The sequence below is a fragment of the Galendromus occidentalis genome, unplaced genomic scaffold (assembly GCF_000255335.2).
Source record: "Galendromus occidentalis unplaced genomic scaffold, Mocc_1.1 scf7180000077524, whole genome shotgun sequence".
NCBI classification, from domain to species: Eukaryota; Metazoa; Arthropoda; class Arachnida; order Mesostigmata; family Phytoseiidae; genus Galendromus; species Galendromus occidentalis.
Genome location: NW_003805512.1, coordinates 2,502,051 through 2,518,343, shown reverse-complemented (window position 1 = coordinate 2,518,343; position 16,293 = coordinate 2,502,051). Strand labels below are relative to the sequence as shown.

The 16,293-nt window shown below is 50.2% G+C and overlaps 2 protein-coding genes across 2 annotated transcripts; both read left to right on the top strand.

Moving 5' to 3' along the window:
- Window positions 1–5,150: 5,150 nt before the first annotated feature.
- LOC100906962 (sulfotransferase family cytosolic 1B member 1) lies at window positions 5,151–7,459 on the top strand. Its single transcript, XM_003747602.2, has 6 exons — window positions 5,151–5,198; window positions 6,019–6,291; window positions 6,405–6,562; window positions 6,655–6,770; window positions 6,897–7,115; window positions 7,195–7,459. Exons 2-6 carry the CDS (start codon window positions 6,051–6,053, stop codon window positions 7,394–7,396), a joined length of 936 nt encoding a protein of 311 aa, XP_003747650.1. The 5' UTR covers window positions 5,151–5,198; window positions 6,019–6,050; the 3' UTR covers window positions 7,397–7,459.
- Window positions 7,460–10,134: 2,675 nt separating this feature from the next.
- On the top strand, window positions 10,135–13,920 carry LOC100907110 (uncharacterized protein T19C3.4). Its single transcript, XM_003747603.2, has 4 exons — window positions 10,135–10,778; window positions 11,147–11,411; window positions 11,585–11,686; window positions 13,427–13,920. The coding sequence occupies exons 1-4, from the start codon at window positions 10,350–10,352 to the stop codon at window positions 13,597–13,599; spliced, it is 969 nt and encodes a 322-aa protein (XP_003747651.1). The 5' UTR covers window positions 10,135–10,349; the 3' UTR covers window positions 13,600–13,920.
- Window positions 13,921–16,293: the final 2,373 nt, after the last annotated feature.

Below are 16,293 nucleotides of genomic sequence, written 5' to 3'. Positions count from 1 at the left end.
AACATCGGCTGCTCTTTCGTCAATGAAGAAAAGCTTCGATGGACTTCCTTTCTCAGCAAAGAAGGCTGCGTCGCAAAGGATTCCTGCGATCGCAAAGTTCGCTCGGCCCGATTCCTCAGGGAAAAAGTCAATGGGTGAGGTTTGACCGGAATTCGAGTCAGTAGAGATAGACCCAGTCTTCCTCTCAAATAACGAATGACCAGAGAGAGCAACAATATTCTTTTGCCGATCCGAGAAGCGAGCTTCATATGATGTTCCGGAGCTTCGGCTCCTATCATGGCGATTCACCCCAATCCGTCTTGCCTTGCGATCGAAATCTATTCCCTTCGCAGACCTCGATGGAAGGGCGTCAGCGTCAGCTTCGCCATCGTCTCCGGAGTCTCGGGAACAACAACTCCGGGAACCTCCTGAATACAGTAGGATTCAGAATGAGAGTTCGTCATGGAGTTCGACGAGTTTTTTTTACAGCAGGAGAGAAATTGTGCTTTGTTTTTCCAGGAGTGTGTACCTGCAATCTCCTCGGTGATCGCGGTTCCAAGGATTATCCAATAACTGAAAGAGCGGATGGAATGAAGATGCTATCAATTGGATCCCGGAACCCGCGACGAGGGAACACGGGGAAGGCGACGCTCAAGGGGAAGCTGCCGACCGTAAGAACAAGACGAGACGTGGGCAACGATCTTCCGCAGAGCCAGTGAAGGTGGACAAGCTGTGCGATCTTCTGAGCGTCGTGACTTGTCGCGAAAAGTCTGTCTGCTGGATCAGAAGAGGAAAGCCGAGATGTCGGGTGATGTTTAATGAAGCTTGGGAGTGTCAACCGTGGAAGCTTCTCCCAGGTTGAAGCCGGGTACGAATTCCGCACAATCACTGTTATCTGCTTTGCTATCTGCTTCTAAAAGACTTTTCATTGATTTCTGAAGCCTCTGTCAATTTCGCAACCGCCAAGTTCGGGGGAGTGGGTGGGATCGCCGTGCCAAGCTCCATTGGTCAGATGAAACTCCCGCGACTGTCAAGCTGTAGGTTTAAGTTGACGTCGAAGCCAAATCCGCCTCATGTAGAGTCTGGCGGAACTGATGATTGTCACCGACTCTGAGTTGAGTTATCCGATGACGCCTTGAGGGCTCGACGGGACCCAAGATGGAGAAGAGGAATCTATTCTCAATCATTACGGTGATTTCCCTGAGTGAAGTTACCTGTTCACCTGGAGCTTGAACTCTCGAATGATCCACTCATGGATGTCCTCACTGTTCGACAGCCCGTGCCCAGACGTCATTCGCCGCGCTGTCGGTCGGTGTCGGTGATCAGGGTGTCCGCAATAGAGAGAGAGAATATCGGTCCATCGTCTTCTTGCGGAGATCATCGTTTCGCATGTTCAGGCTGGTGTCTTCCTCCATCATGACCCCGACAGCTTCGGAGGCATTATATGTCTACAAGACTATTGAATCGACGTTGATCGACGATGATATTTGTCAACATCGAGAAGCGAATGCCGAGCGTCTTGAAACATGATCTAGAGCTTGGAAGTTCAGGCAAGATGCCTATAATGCCTGAAATGCATGAAACGCCTGAAATGCCTCTTTTCTGCCTAAAATGCCTGTTTCCTGTCTAAAACGCCCCAATCTCGGCCTGAGAAGCCTACTTTACGTCTTGGATGCTCAGAAGCCCTCTTATCCTGCCTGGAGATCGCCGGGGAGCCCACGTTTGTTAGAATTTCTTTCAGCGTGAGGAAGCCACTGCTTTCTCGTATCGGACTCTCCGTCAGAATTTTTCCGAAATTCTCTTCCCATCTATTCGAGAATGATTCCAACTCACGATCGAGATTCAAATTCAGATTAGGAACATCAAAGACGACCAGAACATGAGGAGCTCAAGTAGAATCGAAAATATGAAGTGATCGCGATTGCACATCGACATCCTCTGATAGTTCCGAGCCTTCGGAATTCATCGTCATTCGGCTCCCACTCTCCACTGCACGAGCTTTTCGCGATTCGGGGGCATAAGAACTCCAAGGTACTCCGAGGTGAATCACTGTGGCAGGTTAGAGGCTAGAGATGCCAAGTCAAGCTGCTGACCCGGCCGAGGAGGTCCAGCGATACGCGAGCGAGTTGGGTTCGGGATTTCTTACTGCCGACGGAGACGTTCTGTTTTGTGAACTGTGCAAAACGACTGTGAATGCAGACAGGCGATATTACGTGGTACAGCATGTCCAAAACGTGGGACACGTGAGACGATATCAGCTTGCGGAAAATTCACTCGAGGAAGAAGGTCCCGCGTCGGACTTATCGCCGAGAGAAAATTCGTTCAGCATGGATCTGTGCAGAATTATGGTGGAATCGAATATCCCTCTGTACAAAGTTCAGCAGCAGTCATTTCGGACCTTCATGCAGAAGCCAAGCCGATATCCCGAACTTCACGACTCTTCGAAAGACCTATCTCAAGAAACTCTACGAGGAAACCATTCACAGGATCAGATGTTCCATCGGAGGCGATCGAATCTGGATATCTATCGATGAGACAACTTAAGGGACAATTGGTTGTCAATACAATCATCAGTGTTCTCAATCCCGATACGCCATCCGTCCAGTTCCTACTCAACTCCGATATTGTCGAAAAAACATGTAACATGACACAGCTCCGAACCGAGTAGAGTTTCCATGTTCGGACGAAGATTCAAGCTTCGCGAAGGACCGAGGGCTCGTTCTCTCGAGCTCTAATGAGCTCTCTCGTTCGCATTACCATATTCCCGCCCCCCGCCAACTTCCCGAAATCGTGGATCCCTTAGTATGGAGAAAGGACCCCCGACATTCCACGACGCAGCCGTCTCCCGTCGGCCGATGACCATGTTTTCCACTTGTCAAGGAAGGAAAAGCCCAGTCCTGAAGATTTCATTGCATTGAGCTCGGCGAGCTCTCGGTGCGTATGTTTCCCCCGCGACGTTCGAGAGGAAGGGAATCGTAGAACACTCCGACGAAGCTCCTGCTAGACCTGGCGGGCTTAATCCCGGTCTCCTGGGATTCGGTTAGACGGGATCCCACCTCGATAATGTTAAGGCTGGCGAGCATCGAAGTCAGGAGGAGCTAACCTCCCTTTAAAGATATTCCAAGGGGGAAGTGCTTCTGCGTAGTATCCGCGATATACTATGTATATTGAATTCGAGCTCGAGACTACGAAGAAGCACAGCTCTTTGGATAGCTGGTAAAAATAATTCCCTACCGCCCGGATTACAGCTTTCGCTTGGTATACGGTCCATCGGGAGGCTTCAACGGAGTCTTGGGAGTCATCTTGATGCTTACCGTATTTATTCTAATAGAATGGCATGCTCCAATTACCGGCATGCTCCAATAGTACGGCATGCTCTGATGGAACGGCAGGGGAAAATAACTTGAGGGAAGGTGGTATAAATTGTTAGATTCCGTGAAGATATCAAAGGTATACAACACGATTCATCGTAAGTGAAGGCAGAGATCGTTTGAATACTCATTTTTGGAAAAAACACGGGTAGGCTCCATCAGCTCTTATAGGGACCGCCCATCCGATGGGGGATCGAAAAATAGAGCGGCATGCTCGAATAGAACGGCATGCTCCAATAGGAGGGCATGCTCCAATAGACCGATGGCTGATGAGGGGATCGAAAAATAGAACGGCATGCCACTCTATTAGAATAAATACGGTATGCTCGATGCCCTTCCCAGAAAGTAACATGCCGAAGCAAAGGCGCGACCAGCGCGTGAGAGTCTCGGACCTGTTGCACGCGTCCCGCCGATTCTTACAATCTGCAATTGTTCAAATCTTGAAGAGTACATCGGAACTCTGAGGTTTGCTTCGACTTCGAAGGGACAGGACTTTCTCTTATCTGGAAGCTGTCTCGCGACTCTACTTGCGTAGAAATGGACGTCCACCCCTCGATGCCTCAGATGCGCGATTTGCTCAGACGTTTGATGTCAAGGCGTTCGTACAATGAAGGGCGCATTGTTCGGAGCGCAACAGAGCTCTGGTGTATGTTTTCGGGTGGACGGGTTGCAAGAGCAGTGTATCGGCCACGGGGTCGGCTGCGCGTCAGCCTTGCCTTCGCCTCAGAATTTTGCTCGCACCGCCGAGGTACAACCAAGGATCCGACTCTGACACCTTGAGGAAAAGGTCCGATGGATGAAGAGTAGTCAACGAGAAGGGCTGCTGAGGCGCCGTATTTTCGAGAGACTGGGGAAGAGAGTCGCAACGAATTTGATTATGATTCCCGTGGGGTCCTCATGCGACCACCTGAGAGCCTAGAGACGAGGGCTCCGGGGAGCCACGAGATCTTTCTTATGGGACCGTTCGCAGTTGAAGACTTTAACTTGTTCTCGCGACCACGAAATCGCTTTATCATGGACCGAGGCTTTCCTCATGATTACCGGCGACATTCGCTACGGTGAGGAATTTCGTGCGCCGAGAAGCTTCCGTTTGTGGACAGAATATCCGATCAACGATATTGCGTGACTCGCGGAGCGTCAATACTCTACTTATTAGAGTTGTTTCGTTGAGATTCGACTGATTACAGCATGGACTAGATAACGAGCTCAAAGGTGGGAACGAAGAAGATGTGGCAGTGACCCACTTTGATAGGGAATCTCTTCCATGTTCTGCCTGAGCCCGTCATTCCCAAGTCGTAAACCTGTAAGAACGCTCGGCATAAGAACAGAGAGACTCTCCTGTCTTGGAGCTTGCATTGATCGCCGAGCATCCTCCATTCCCTGGAGCATTTTGCTCCCTCCCCTCTGCAGAATATGATATGGATTCGAAGTTAAACTTGTCACAAAACTTCTCATCTTGCCCAGGGATCCCGTGGTCTGAGTTCGGAATCTCGGGCCGTTGCCCGTGTTCGCTCATCAATTGAGTCAAGTGAATCGCATGTGAGAACATTCCTTGACACAATGCCCTCATCCGAGGGACACGATCTGCAATGAAATCTGTTGTAAAGCTCATAGGTCCGTCTGAGGAAGTGATCACTCGAAGGCCTCGAAGCGGAAGGATTCGTTGGCGCGATTACAAGATTCCTGCCGAGCCAGGATTGACCGTCAAATTGCTTCCTAAAAAGAAGTCGCCTCTTCTCTCTTAGCGCGCCTCTCTCTCTTCAAGACAACCCTTCTCGAAACTCCCGCTCACACAGTGACTAGTCTGTGCTATCGTTGACATCGGAACTCCGCGCGCCCGCAGAATCGGTGAGAATTCCATCCCAGACATGTTCCCAATCAAATCATCGGCGGCTTTCTCTGGAGGCGTGAAACTTAGAAAAGAGTTGGAGACTCCATGCTTCACACACCCATGCAGCGACAGTTTCCCCCTGTCAGTCACAAACAGCTGATCGTGTCTCGTTCTTTGGGAAGCTGCGGATGGGGGTCATCTCGAGGAAAATAGAGAGGATCAGCTGATCTCTCGATTCCGCGAGTCTGGTGAGAGTGGAGTGCTCCGAAACCAGAGGAGTTCCAGAACTTCCAGAGCTTCTGCGGATTCCGCGTGTATACAATAGCGCTCCCGATCACGAAAAACACCTGTAACAACGACTAGCGCGGGCAGTGCTTCCTAGCATGGATCGAAGGCTGCTTTCTTGGCTCGGAAAGTCGTATCATTTGGCTCATGAACAGAAAATTCTGGCTTAGTCTGGGCTGACGGTCATTCCTTCCGGTGGTCGGATCGCTTACTCTCTTCGCTTAATATTGCCGTATGGATTCGTTCGACAGAATTCTTCGAGCTCTTTTCCGAGTCAAATAGTAAAACGATGAGGCATCCACTCTCCCTTGATTCAGCCTGGGCTCGTCGCCAACAGCTTTCCTTTCGTTGGCTGTAATCTCGGAAGTGACTGAGAGATCGCATGATTCAGCAAACGGATCGGGGAGCCAAATGTGTCATCGGAGACGCAAGGCGATCGATTCGCACCATCCAATTAATGACTCTCCGATCATAGGTGTCCAGCGTATCTCCATCGTTTGTTTTGAGGAAAAGCTGTGGTGAAGGATAAAGGCGATCATCTTGATTTCACAGCAGACTCGCAACCTCCCGCTAAGAACACGACGATGGATGATCAGAAATTCTATGTCGAAGTCGATGGAACGAAGATTCCCGCCGGATTCAGCCCACAAAACTTCAAGTCCGGAGTTCAATACAAACCCCTGGATAGCGATATTTTTATTTGCACTTTCCCGAAATGCGGCACGAATTGGGCCAAGCGCATCGTGCAGTTGCTGATCGATCGCGAAAGTCGAACTGGAGAGGTTGCTGACTACGGTCTCAGTAAATGTTTCCTCGAGATGGCCGGTGAGTGACGCCTGACCAATCCTAAGCACTTGAAGCCGAGATTCAACCTCGAAGACTTGGTCATCCGCCGATGGAATCGCTGCGTCAAAAATCTAATCGTTAGTCTCATCCAGGGGCTGAGGTGATCTCTTCGCAACCGGAGCCGCGCATCGTAACATCGCATATGTACTACGACATCATTCCTAAGAATACGAAAGCGAAGTATATATACATTCTGAGGAATCCAAAAGACTGTTGTGTCTCGTACTTCCATCATACGCAACGCACCAAGGTTCGGAAAGTCCAAGATTCGCTCAACCTCTCATAAATCTAGACATGCTATAATCACTATGAAGCTCTCAAATGCCCATATAAATGTTCCAGGTGTACAATTTCGCGGATGGCTCATTCAGTGACTATTTGAAGAGTTTTTTGAATGGAGAAACGAGCTTCGGCTGCTACTTCGAGCATTTTCGACAGTGGTACTCCCAGAGAGACAAGTAATGAGCTCTATGTGAATTCGCATGGGAATCCGAAGGCATTCATCGGGAGTCTTCATCGGAGAGACACTAATGCAATACTATTGCATCTGCCGTCTGAATAATTCGGATTCCATAACCCGACAGGTCGAACGTGCTCTTCTTGACCTACGAGGACATGAAGAGAGATCCAATTAAATCAATCCAGAAGATCATTTCTTTCCTGGAGCTCTCGTGTTCCCAATTGAGTGATCCGAACTCGGCGAAATTCCAGCGAGTCTTAGTGGAGAGTGGAATCGATGCCATGAAGGATTATATCCAAGAAAACTACAAAACAGCACTCGGTGGAAATGCAGAAGCCGAATGGTTAGTCGAAGATCCTCACAATCATCCGGATACGAGGTCACGGTTTTGGTTTCGAATAACGTATTTTTCTCTATTGAAGGAAGCCCCGATCTGACTATCCATGTGACCGAGCTCCACCGCCACCCGATTGCTTCGTCAGGAAGGGCATTGTCGGAGATTGGAAGAATCAGTTCAGTGCGGATGATTCCAAGGCAATTGAGGAGAAGATGTTGGAAGCCTGCAAAGACATCGGTGCCGATATCCAGGACATCTGGAGGGATGAAGATTGGAGGGAAAATTGACAGAATCGATCAAGGACGGCAGATTTCACTCCCCGAAGAATACATAATATTCTATATTCCGCAGAAGGAAACTCGAGCCGCATTCACTCTGAGAGAGAAGAGAAGTCGGATTCGAGCGTTGTATTTGTCCGATGCGAATTAGTGGCGGACTTCAGAATCCGTTTCCTCGCTTCCCCCGAGCCGTTTGGAGGAATGATGATCATCAACTTCTCTGAAGCTGCAGGAGATCGATTATTTGGCTTAGATTCCACAGGAAAAGCTGAGCGACTGATGAGCTTGCGATAATCCGTTGCAAGAAAGCCATCGACCGAACCGGATCTCAGTAGAGGGAGATCTTGAGAATCGTCTGGGCACAAAAAGAGTCCCAATCGTAGGCGTTAAGCTAGAGTCTCCAATCCCTCCCCGGTTTTGAGCGCTCCATCGGAGATTTGCACAAATGTGAACACATCATTTTCTCTCCATCGTTCAGGAGTCAATAGGCTAAACGTTTTTCGCGGCTCAAGGCAATATGACGCGGCCTGACAGGGCGATCCATCGGCAACCGTCTAACGCTGAATGAGACTGATGTGCCCTCTCGAATGAACCCTTTCGCTTAGAGCACAACAGTCAAAGAGAGCAGCCCCTTTGCGTGACCCGAATTCTTCGAGAGGAAGGAAGCATTCGAGAGGAAAGCGGGCCGCTTTTCCTGTTTCTCCGAATGGAAGTCGCCTTTCTGGAAAGTGGACAGATCGCAAAGCTCACCGTACGTTTCGAAGCTTCCCCCTATAGGGTTGCGGTAGCTCGATTCGCGAAAAGAAAGGAAATTCGCGGAAGTTTTCGAAACCCTCTGTTGAGTCATGTCTCGATCAGCATCTGACGCAAACCTTCTCTGATGCGAGCAAATTGGCGGATCCTCTGAGATCGGGGCAGTTTTTCTCGTGAGGAATGATACCCAGTGATCAACGGGAAGAATGTGAATCGAAAAGGCTACCGGTTGGAGCCAGGTCCGAGATTCCTCACAGTCTCTGCGGGGGCTGCAGTTGGGCAGAAGATCGTCTGCAATCTTTTCGTTGAGCTCATCGATACTTCCCTCGGATTTCAATCGCTTGTGAATGGCCAGGGAACTGCAGCTTCCTCTCTTCCGTTTGAGGCTTTTCGTTCCCCGCCTCTGTCAGTCCACCAGTTACGACAAACTCTCACTCATGGAAACTACAGTGCCCGACGAAGAATGGCTTCGGGACGAATCTCAGAAAAACCGATCTCGGTCTTCCGACTTCTCCCCTTCCCCGAGGTCCTGGAGTCGATTAGAGCGACACCTCGGCCTCACGATGTACCTGGGATAGAGCAAATGCTCTTAAAGGAGGTTTTTCGCTCACATCCATCTTGGATTGAATCATTGAGCCGTGGATCAATGAGGACGATCGGCAAATATTAAGCTCTGGCTCCTCGTCGAACAGGTCTTAGGCGCAAATTTATTCACTCAGGATTAGGATCCTATGGATTCCTGTGATCGCCTCGAGAATGGACGACGATCTGAGAGCGTCCGGTAGTATGATTGGATCAGGGAATCAAGAAACACCATTATGACTTGTCTATATCTCTATAGACTTTCGACTCGTCTTCGAGCGAATACTTGCCCTAAGCAGCCGTTATATGGGAGAGCCGCTGGTGATTTCGGCAACGGAATTCGAGATCGTAAGCCCGCTGCTGATGAATTAAATTTCTCAGACAGATCGTGTTATAGCAGTGGCTCTGAGGGCGTCTCATTCGGTTTGTGTGAACAAGCCGGGAGAGGGTCCGACGACGGCTCTCTTCTACACAGGCTTCGCAAGCGAGGGTTCGTCGCCGGAGTTAAACCCGAAACTCTTTGTCAGTGCTCGGAAATCTACCACAAGGTGTCTGTTCCATCCTATACTTTAATCCAGCAGCGATGCATTGCGCGCGAGTTCGCTATGTGGCTCAAACATCTGGTGAGTTCTTGGCGTGGAAGGAGCTCATGAAGCAGTCTCTGACTCTGATCTTCGACCGGGAGAGTCTCCGTTCGTTTCGCATGCCTTCAAGAGATTCTACGCGCCGATCCTCCGGAAGTACGCGGTCAGGCAGCCGGATAGGCGTAGACCGGATCCTGATCGTCGTGCCTGAATCAATTGAAGCGACAAGGACAGCGAAAAGATGGCTCATCAGAGTTTTGTTCAAGCTTTCTTGAAGAGAAAAACGAAATTCGCTTCGTTTTGCAGCTGGCCGGACTTGAGCATTTTCCGCATTCACGATTGAGCGCAGCTCTCCTAATCAGGTAAGCTGTGAGTCGGATCTCAACCAGAAGAAAATAATTTGAATGTCGTGACTCAGCGCGTACCCCGCCCGCTATCCACCCGCAATTCAATCGTCGGATCGGAGCAACAAACTCGACGGAATTTCACTGGCGAAGCCAGAGGGCTTGTTCGAGAGCATTCATTCTATTCCAATTCGAGCGCGATGTCTGTAGTCCAGGGAATCTTCCGGCTCGGCGCCACATTTTTCGAAACGAGACCCTCTCCACCACACACACATGGAGCTCTCCAAATTGGTTCCTCGAACGTCTGTTGGATGGCAGCAGAGAGAAACTTCGGCGGAGCGGCGGCCGGTTTGTTTCGTTTTGTTGTGTTGTTGTTGCCTTGGCGGGCGGGCAGACAGGCCGGCAGAAGACGAGCAGCTGGAAGTCGCAACGAGCGATACTTTCGGTAGCGACAGCTCCGAATTGCACAGGAAGCGCTCCGGCTGCTTCTTTCCGAGAAGCAGGCATCTGGGAGCGCGACAGCGACTGCACGGCTAGGAAAGTTTTCAACGAGTGCATCTGCAGACGAGCTTCATCGCCGACACATCTGAAGCTGAAATCGGTGCATGTGTCCCGATGGGGGCCGGCTTGCCTCGTCAGTGAGAATTCCCCAGAGAATATTTCAGTTCTGAAACAGTGAATCCATGTTCTAGTGACACCATGGTCTCCGCCCTGATCTCTCGATTGGTGGTATTGTTTCTTGGGACGCTCTACCCGGCTTACGGTTCGTACAAAGCCATACGAAGTAAAAATGCTCGCGAATACGTGCACTGGATCATGTACTGGATCTGCTTCGCCTTCTTCACATTCTTCGAGACGTTCTCGGACATCTTTTTGGCGTTCTGGATCCCATTCTATTACGAAATGAAGATTCTATTCCTGGCGTGGCTTCTCTGCCCGGCAACCAGAGGTTCGGCGATTCTCTACAAAAACTTCGTGCACCCACGACTGGTGAAGCACGAACAAGAAATTGACGAAATGATAGAAACCGCACGTCAGAATGGGGTCAGTGCCATGTACCAACTGGGTACACGAGGTGCCCAGTATGCGTCCCAGCTCCTGGCGACCACTGCTCTCAAGGGACAACAGGTCAGTCACTGAGATATATGCATTTGAAGATTCCGTCGTGATCAGTTGGAACACATGCCGAATCACCCACACGCATCAAGACAGCAATTCCTTGTTGCCATTCTGGCTGCTCCTCTCTGGTCTGATTCTCTAGATTTTCCGCGATATTGTGCCAGAGTACGGTTTTCGAAGCCGCTGAACACTAGCACTATATAGGTCGTCCATAGACCATCCCACATATCGATCCGCCCTCCGTTCCATGAGGGGACAGTTTCCGAATCATCGCGACAGTATTGCTATCCGAAATCTTTCCATAAAATGCCGAGCGCATTTCTCTCATAGGCACTCCGATATCCTTTATTCATTCGGACCTTTCTCCTCGCCGCCAGGTATTACTGAAGCAAATTCAGCGATCCTACAGCCAGGCCGATGTTACCGACGGCGGGGAAATTCTCAGTCCTGATGAGATGACTATCATGTACAGAAGAGCAGGATCTCGGAACCTCGATGCCAGGAAAATGATCCGCAGCGAACCTGCATTCTCGGATGAAGAAGAGGAAGACTTCCAGATAGTTGAGGAGGACGACGCCGCCGCCGCGGGAGCTGCGATGGAGATCGAAGGAGAACCGCCGAGACTCCCTGGCAAGAAGAAAGGTGACTTCTTTTGCGTTTATCAGCTCCGGAAATTCCCCATCCATGACTTGAATCGAGAATAGATCAGAAGATCATGATAATGAGACCTAGTCTGGCATTCTCCCGCTCAGTATCCCCTCGACGGGACGCCCAGCAGCTTCCGTACTCTAACCTGGGTGAAAATCTCTACCTAGGTACGTGTTCTCCCGAGGAAAGGAGACGCCGACTCTATCGTGAACAAGAGAGTGAATGGAGTGATTCGAGTGAGAGTGACGTAGCAATTGCTCGATCGCATGGTGAGAAAAACTTAGATTCCATTATCATTATTCATCTATATCTCCTCAACATCCTGTTGTCTATCATAGTATACACCTGGAATCATCCGAGTGATGTGCCTGACCTAAAGTATTCAACCACAATTCCATGAGTCTGCGTGGCGCCCTTTCTAAGAAAGCGAACAGCGAGGAAAACGCTGAAATCGCCCTTCTGTGATTCAATGCTACATATTACTGAGAACGACGGTAGTTCGAGCCAGACCGGCTGAATCCGCGTACAGTGCGACATTGAGCCGTTAAGCACTACTTCGAACGAGCGGTAGCTTCCGGACGCTTCATTTCGGATTCTGTGGGACAATGCCGCGCCTACGCGACACGGTGACCCTGATTTCTGGCAGGAGCCGGGTGTTTCGCGAACATGGCCACGTCTGCACTCAGTCGGACGAATCCACTTCGTCCGATTCGTCATCGGCTGGGTGTTTGTTATCTTCGCCCAGGCTGCCCGACAAGTTCCCTTAGATATACCCTTGCCACAAACAGCTTAGTTTGGGTCGCAGTCAAGAAGACGAACTCACCTGATCGAGCGCGACGACGGACACCTACGTGGTCGATTCCTTCTCCTACCGTGGCATGATTGGAAGGATTCGCATGCGTAATCGAAGCCGAATGCTTGGAAACCGACGAGAAGAATATTGCGTTCGGACAGAAGTCGAAACCTCCTTTCCTTCGCGAATTCGCCCAGAGACGACATCTGCACGTGGGTTTTGTCGTCCGGAGACCTTGGCGGAGAGACGCCTCCACTTGAAGACTTCGGAGTAGTGCATCGTCTCTTGCTAGTTCTGTCGGTAATAATCACCGGAAATAACAATCAGCGAGTACTGTGTGTGGAAATCGGGTTGGAGGTTGCGTGACGCTACGAAAGTCACCCGTATCCGTCTCCCATTCTAATGAGAACCTTCCGCAGACCTCGTTGCCTCCTTCTAGTGGGTCTCCCATGGTGTCTCGGCGAACATCGGGATGACCCCATCCGATGCTGTAATGCTTTCCGCGGAGCCCTTTTCTCGGGATTGCAGCGCTTTCGTCGTAACAACAAATCGTTGAGTTGACGTGGCTACTTTGTGAGATGCTGACTTCCGGCTGCGGACTGCTAATTGGATAACCGAGAAATGGCTTCGAAACCGCTTGTGTGAACCGAGAGTCATTTTGAGAACGATGAACGACGAAAGTATCACTACTCCTGGCAGCACCCCCGCCTCCTCCAGCGGCTTCCTCCTATTCGTTCGCTCGATCTAATCTGCTGAATCGGTCCTATTCGACTGGATCAACGTCTACACCACCGGCGCCGTCGGCTACGGTCAGACGGCTCTCGAACTATGAGCCAATGAGTAGCGGCAGGTTCACTCCTCCTCCTTTGAGGACAACAACGACCACCACCACGAGATTCCGACTCAGCCGCTACGATACGAGATGACAAGTTAAGCTCGATGATGGAGTGAAAAGTTGACCTGTAATGGATGCGGTTTCCCCCCTGAATTACTCGATGCTCCAGTTGATTTTCGGATTCTGCATGATTCCCAATTGTACACTGTGACGCCCACGCTCTGTACCATTTTTTCGGAACCAGAAGCCTCGACGTGTTCCTCAGAGCCGCCGACCTTGAACAACGACGTCATGATTGGGCCGAGAGCTTCTCACATTCCCCGAGATAACTCGATTGCATCAGTCTGGGCTCGGCGTCTAACAAGTATTTTCTCGATTCAGGCACCCGGAGCCGGAAACAGGATGACAGTGACTCGGACTATAAGCCCGTGACGAGATCCAAAGTTCAGAGGAAGGCAGCTGTTAGAAAATCCCCCAAACTAACCTCTAGTTCCAACGTCAACAACAACAGCAACAACAACAACAATAACTACTCGGGTCGCAGAGCTCGTTGATGAAACATGATCTGCCAAGATCTACCTCCTTATTGTGGTACCGATTATCCGAGAGCGGGATGACGCACGGGGCCTGGCGCCTGTTAGCCACCCTCCTGATCTGTCAACTGCGAGACTCTCTCCCGGAGCCTTATAGCCTCTACATGACTTTTGCCTTTTCTTTGTGGAACACTCTGCTGGAAACTTCTGAGACGTTGCTCTCTGGGCGCCATTGTTCCTCACTCATGACTTTTCTCCCCTTGTGACTGATCGTGAATGAGACTTCGAGGTACGAGAGGAATGAGTAACTTGTATATATTTTATAGAGGATATATACCTGGCAGGGGGGATCTTTGTCCGAAACGATGTAAACATGTGGAATGATTGATACCCAGTTTTAGTCAATAAAAGAAAATCATCCCAGAGTAACCCAGCGCAATACGAACGGCGGAGAAGCACCGAGAATCGGAAGCTCCCGAGTGTATCGCTGAATCGTAAGAAAACTCGAGAGCATGTCGGACTCGAAAGATTTTGAAGAATGTAAATTCAACACTCTCTCTGTGTTGGGCTCCCCCGGAAGTATTCCGCATGATAGCCCGCTCACCCTGGAATCATTCCGCCGGATACCTCGGACATTGGCTGAATCGGCGGACACGAAGAACGAAATCTCTCCCGAAGACCTCTTTTAATACTATCCCGCACGATCGAGTGCTGCCCATGTCATCAGAAAATCGCAGGTTCTAGTTCAATTTTTTTTATTTCAAGTTTCTCTCTCAAATCCGTTCTTTTCGCTCCGAACGAAGTTCCGATATTTTTTCGTCCGCATAGGGGGTTTGTCCAGTCCTTCACGGCCTCAGGAATAATAATCACTGACACTCAGCTCATCGGCTCCAACACGCACACTCACACACTTGACACTTTCCTCGTGCTCGATCCACTGCACTTGCCCCGATTGCATTTCTGGAGTCGAACTTCACTAGAAGTAACCGAAAAGATGGTGGTAGCGGAAGTGGTGCGGCTAAAAAACACAAACTGGATGCACTGAAAACACTCACTGTCTCACGGAACACAGCGCACTGCTCAGATTCAACTACACTTGCTCGAAATTTTTCGGTCAGATAAGAGACTTGAAGATCGGAGCGAGCTCGCTCATCTCACTCCCGATCGCAGCCCCCGTATACTACAACGATAAACCACTCGGACGACTGCGCGCACCGACGCACTGAAGTGAGCACCACAAGTTGAAACCATGACGGAAGCACCACGAGTTGAAACCACGATGGATGCACAACAGCATGGGTTATCAATGGAAGTGGATTGAGCCCACTATTTATACACAAGCACGCACAGAAGCTGCAATTGCGACCCCTCCGATCCCTGTATCTCGATCCCCAAGGGGGAACGTTTTGCGCAGGTCTAGCGCGAGGGTCGATGTAAACTAGAATCACGTCGTCATCGTCATGAACGACAGGCTGCGCTTCCTCCTGTGAAACCACCGGGCGGATTCCTCCCCCGCCGCAACCGAGACCACTCCGAGTGACACTCGGGAACTCACTTTCCCCACTGATCGAATCACTCATTTCCGCGCCGCGTCCAGCTCCCAATTCGTTCACAAGCTGGCCGCTATGCTCACTCGGAGAACGCACATTGAAGCACTACAGAAACTTTGGGATCGTGCCTATCGTATCGACGTCGACTGAGTCTGGAAAGTCGATATCGGAGTTGCTCCTCCAGCACTTCACGTCGCCCAGCCCTACGTCAGCTGCTCCGAATAGCCCTGCAAGTCTGCCAGCATAGTATCGAGCAATACACATCCATTCAATTTTGGTCTACTCTCGATTACGGCTGTGCACATTTTTCCGTAAATTTCCTTTGTCTATTCTCGCTCGCTTCGAGCCTCTTCTCCCCACTGATCACTTTTACGATCCACCAAAGACTCCAACGGGAGCTCACAAAACACGCACAGAACGTAATGGTCGCCCTTCGGAAGGCCGCACTGTCGTCGCTGATTAATTTCTGCCGTTCTCGCTGAGCACACACTTCTCTACGCGAATCGGATGACCGAAACAGACACTCCTCCTCCCCTGTCTTGCGTGAGCACCACACGAGCACATCACTAGTCGCGAAGCAGCGAATAATTTCAAGAGGAATCAAAGGCTCTCTTCCACCATTATTCATAGCTGCTTGTTTTGCACTTAATCAGATGTCACGAACACGAAATCACCAAAGAGCTCCTTCGCTAAACCGGCGGTAGTACGCTCGGGCTGACTTGGGTTTTGCGGTCACGGAAGAGCCGAATCGAAACTCGGAAACAGCTATCGATGGCGCACTCGAGCGAAATTCGTCGACGGAGATGTTGCTGCTCGATACTGGTCGTCCGTCAACCGGTCTCACCGTCATCGCTCAGATGAGAGAATCAAGAGGTTCGACTGATTGTCTACTCGTTCGCTGGTTCGAGGACTCAGCCCGGGATGGATGTGTTCATTTCGACGGCTGACTTGCGGGCAAGCTGGCTGGATGGGTGGACTACAGATGGATAGACTGGTGAAGAGATGCACAATCACTACAACACAAGACGCACTTTTGTTCACAATTCCTCCTTTTATGTAGCGTATATCTTTTTCTGTCTGCATGAAGAGCTGTTTGATTACAAAAGAAAAACATTTGCAAATCGATAAATATTCTTCATAAATATGCTGCAGAGGGTATTCACCT

Bases quoted from the DNA above. Each gene is read 5' to 3' on its own strand.
- LOC100906962 (XM_003747602.2), top strand. From the start codon at position 6,051: ATGGATGATCAGAAATTCTATGTCGAAGTCGATGGAACGAAGATTCCC. The intron at 6,771-6,896 runs GTAATGAGCTCT...ATAACCCGACAG, and splicing joins TGGTACTCCCAGAGAGACAA to GTCGAACGTGCTCTTCTTGA. The intron at 7,116-7,194 runs GTTAGTCGAAGA...TCTCTATTGAAG, and splicing joins GGAAATGCAGAAGCCGAATG to GAAGCCCCGATCTGACTATC.
- LOC100907110 (XM_003747603.2), top strand. From the start codon at position 10,350: ATGGTCTCCGCCCTGATCTCTCGATTGGTGGTATTGTTTCTTGGGACG. The intron at 10,779-11,146 runs GTCAGTCACTGA...CCTCGCCGCCAG, and splicing joins CTGCTCTCAAGGGACAACAG to GTATTACTGAAGCAAATTCA. The intron at 11,412-11,584 runs GTGACTTCTTTT...ATCTCTACCTAG, and splicing joins ACTCCCTGGCAAGAAGAAAG to GTACGTGTTCTCCCGAGGAA.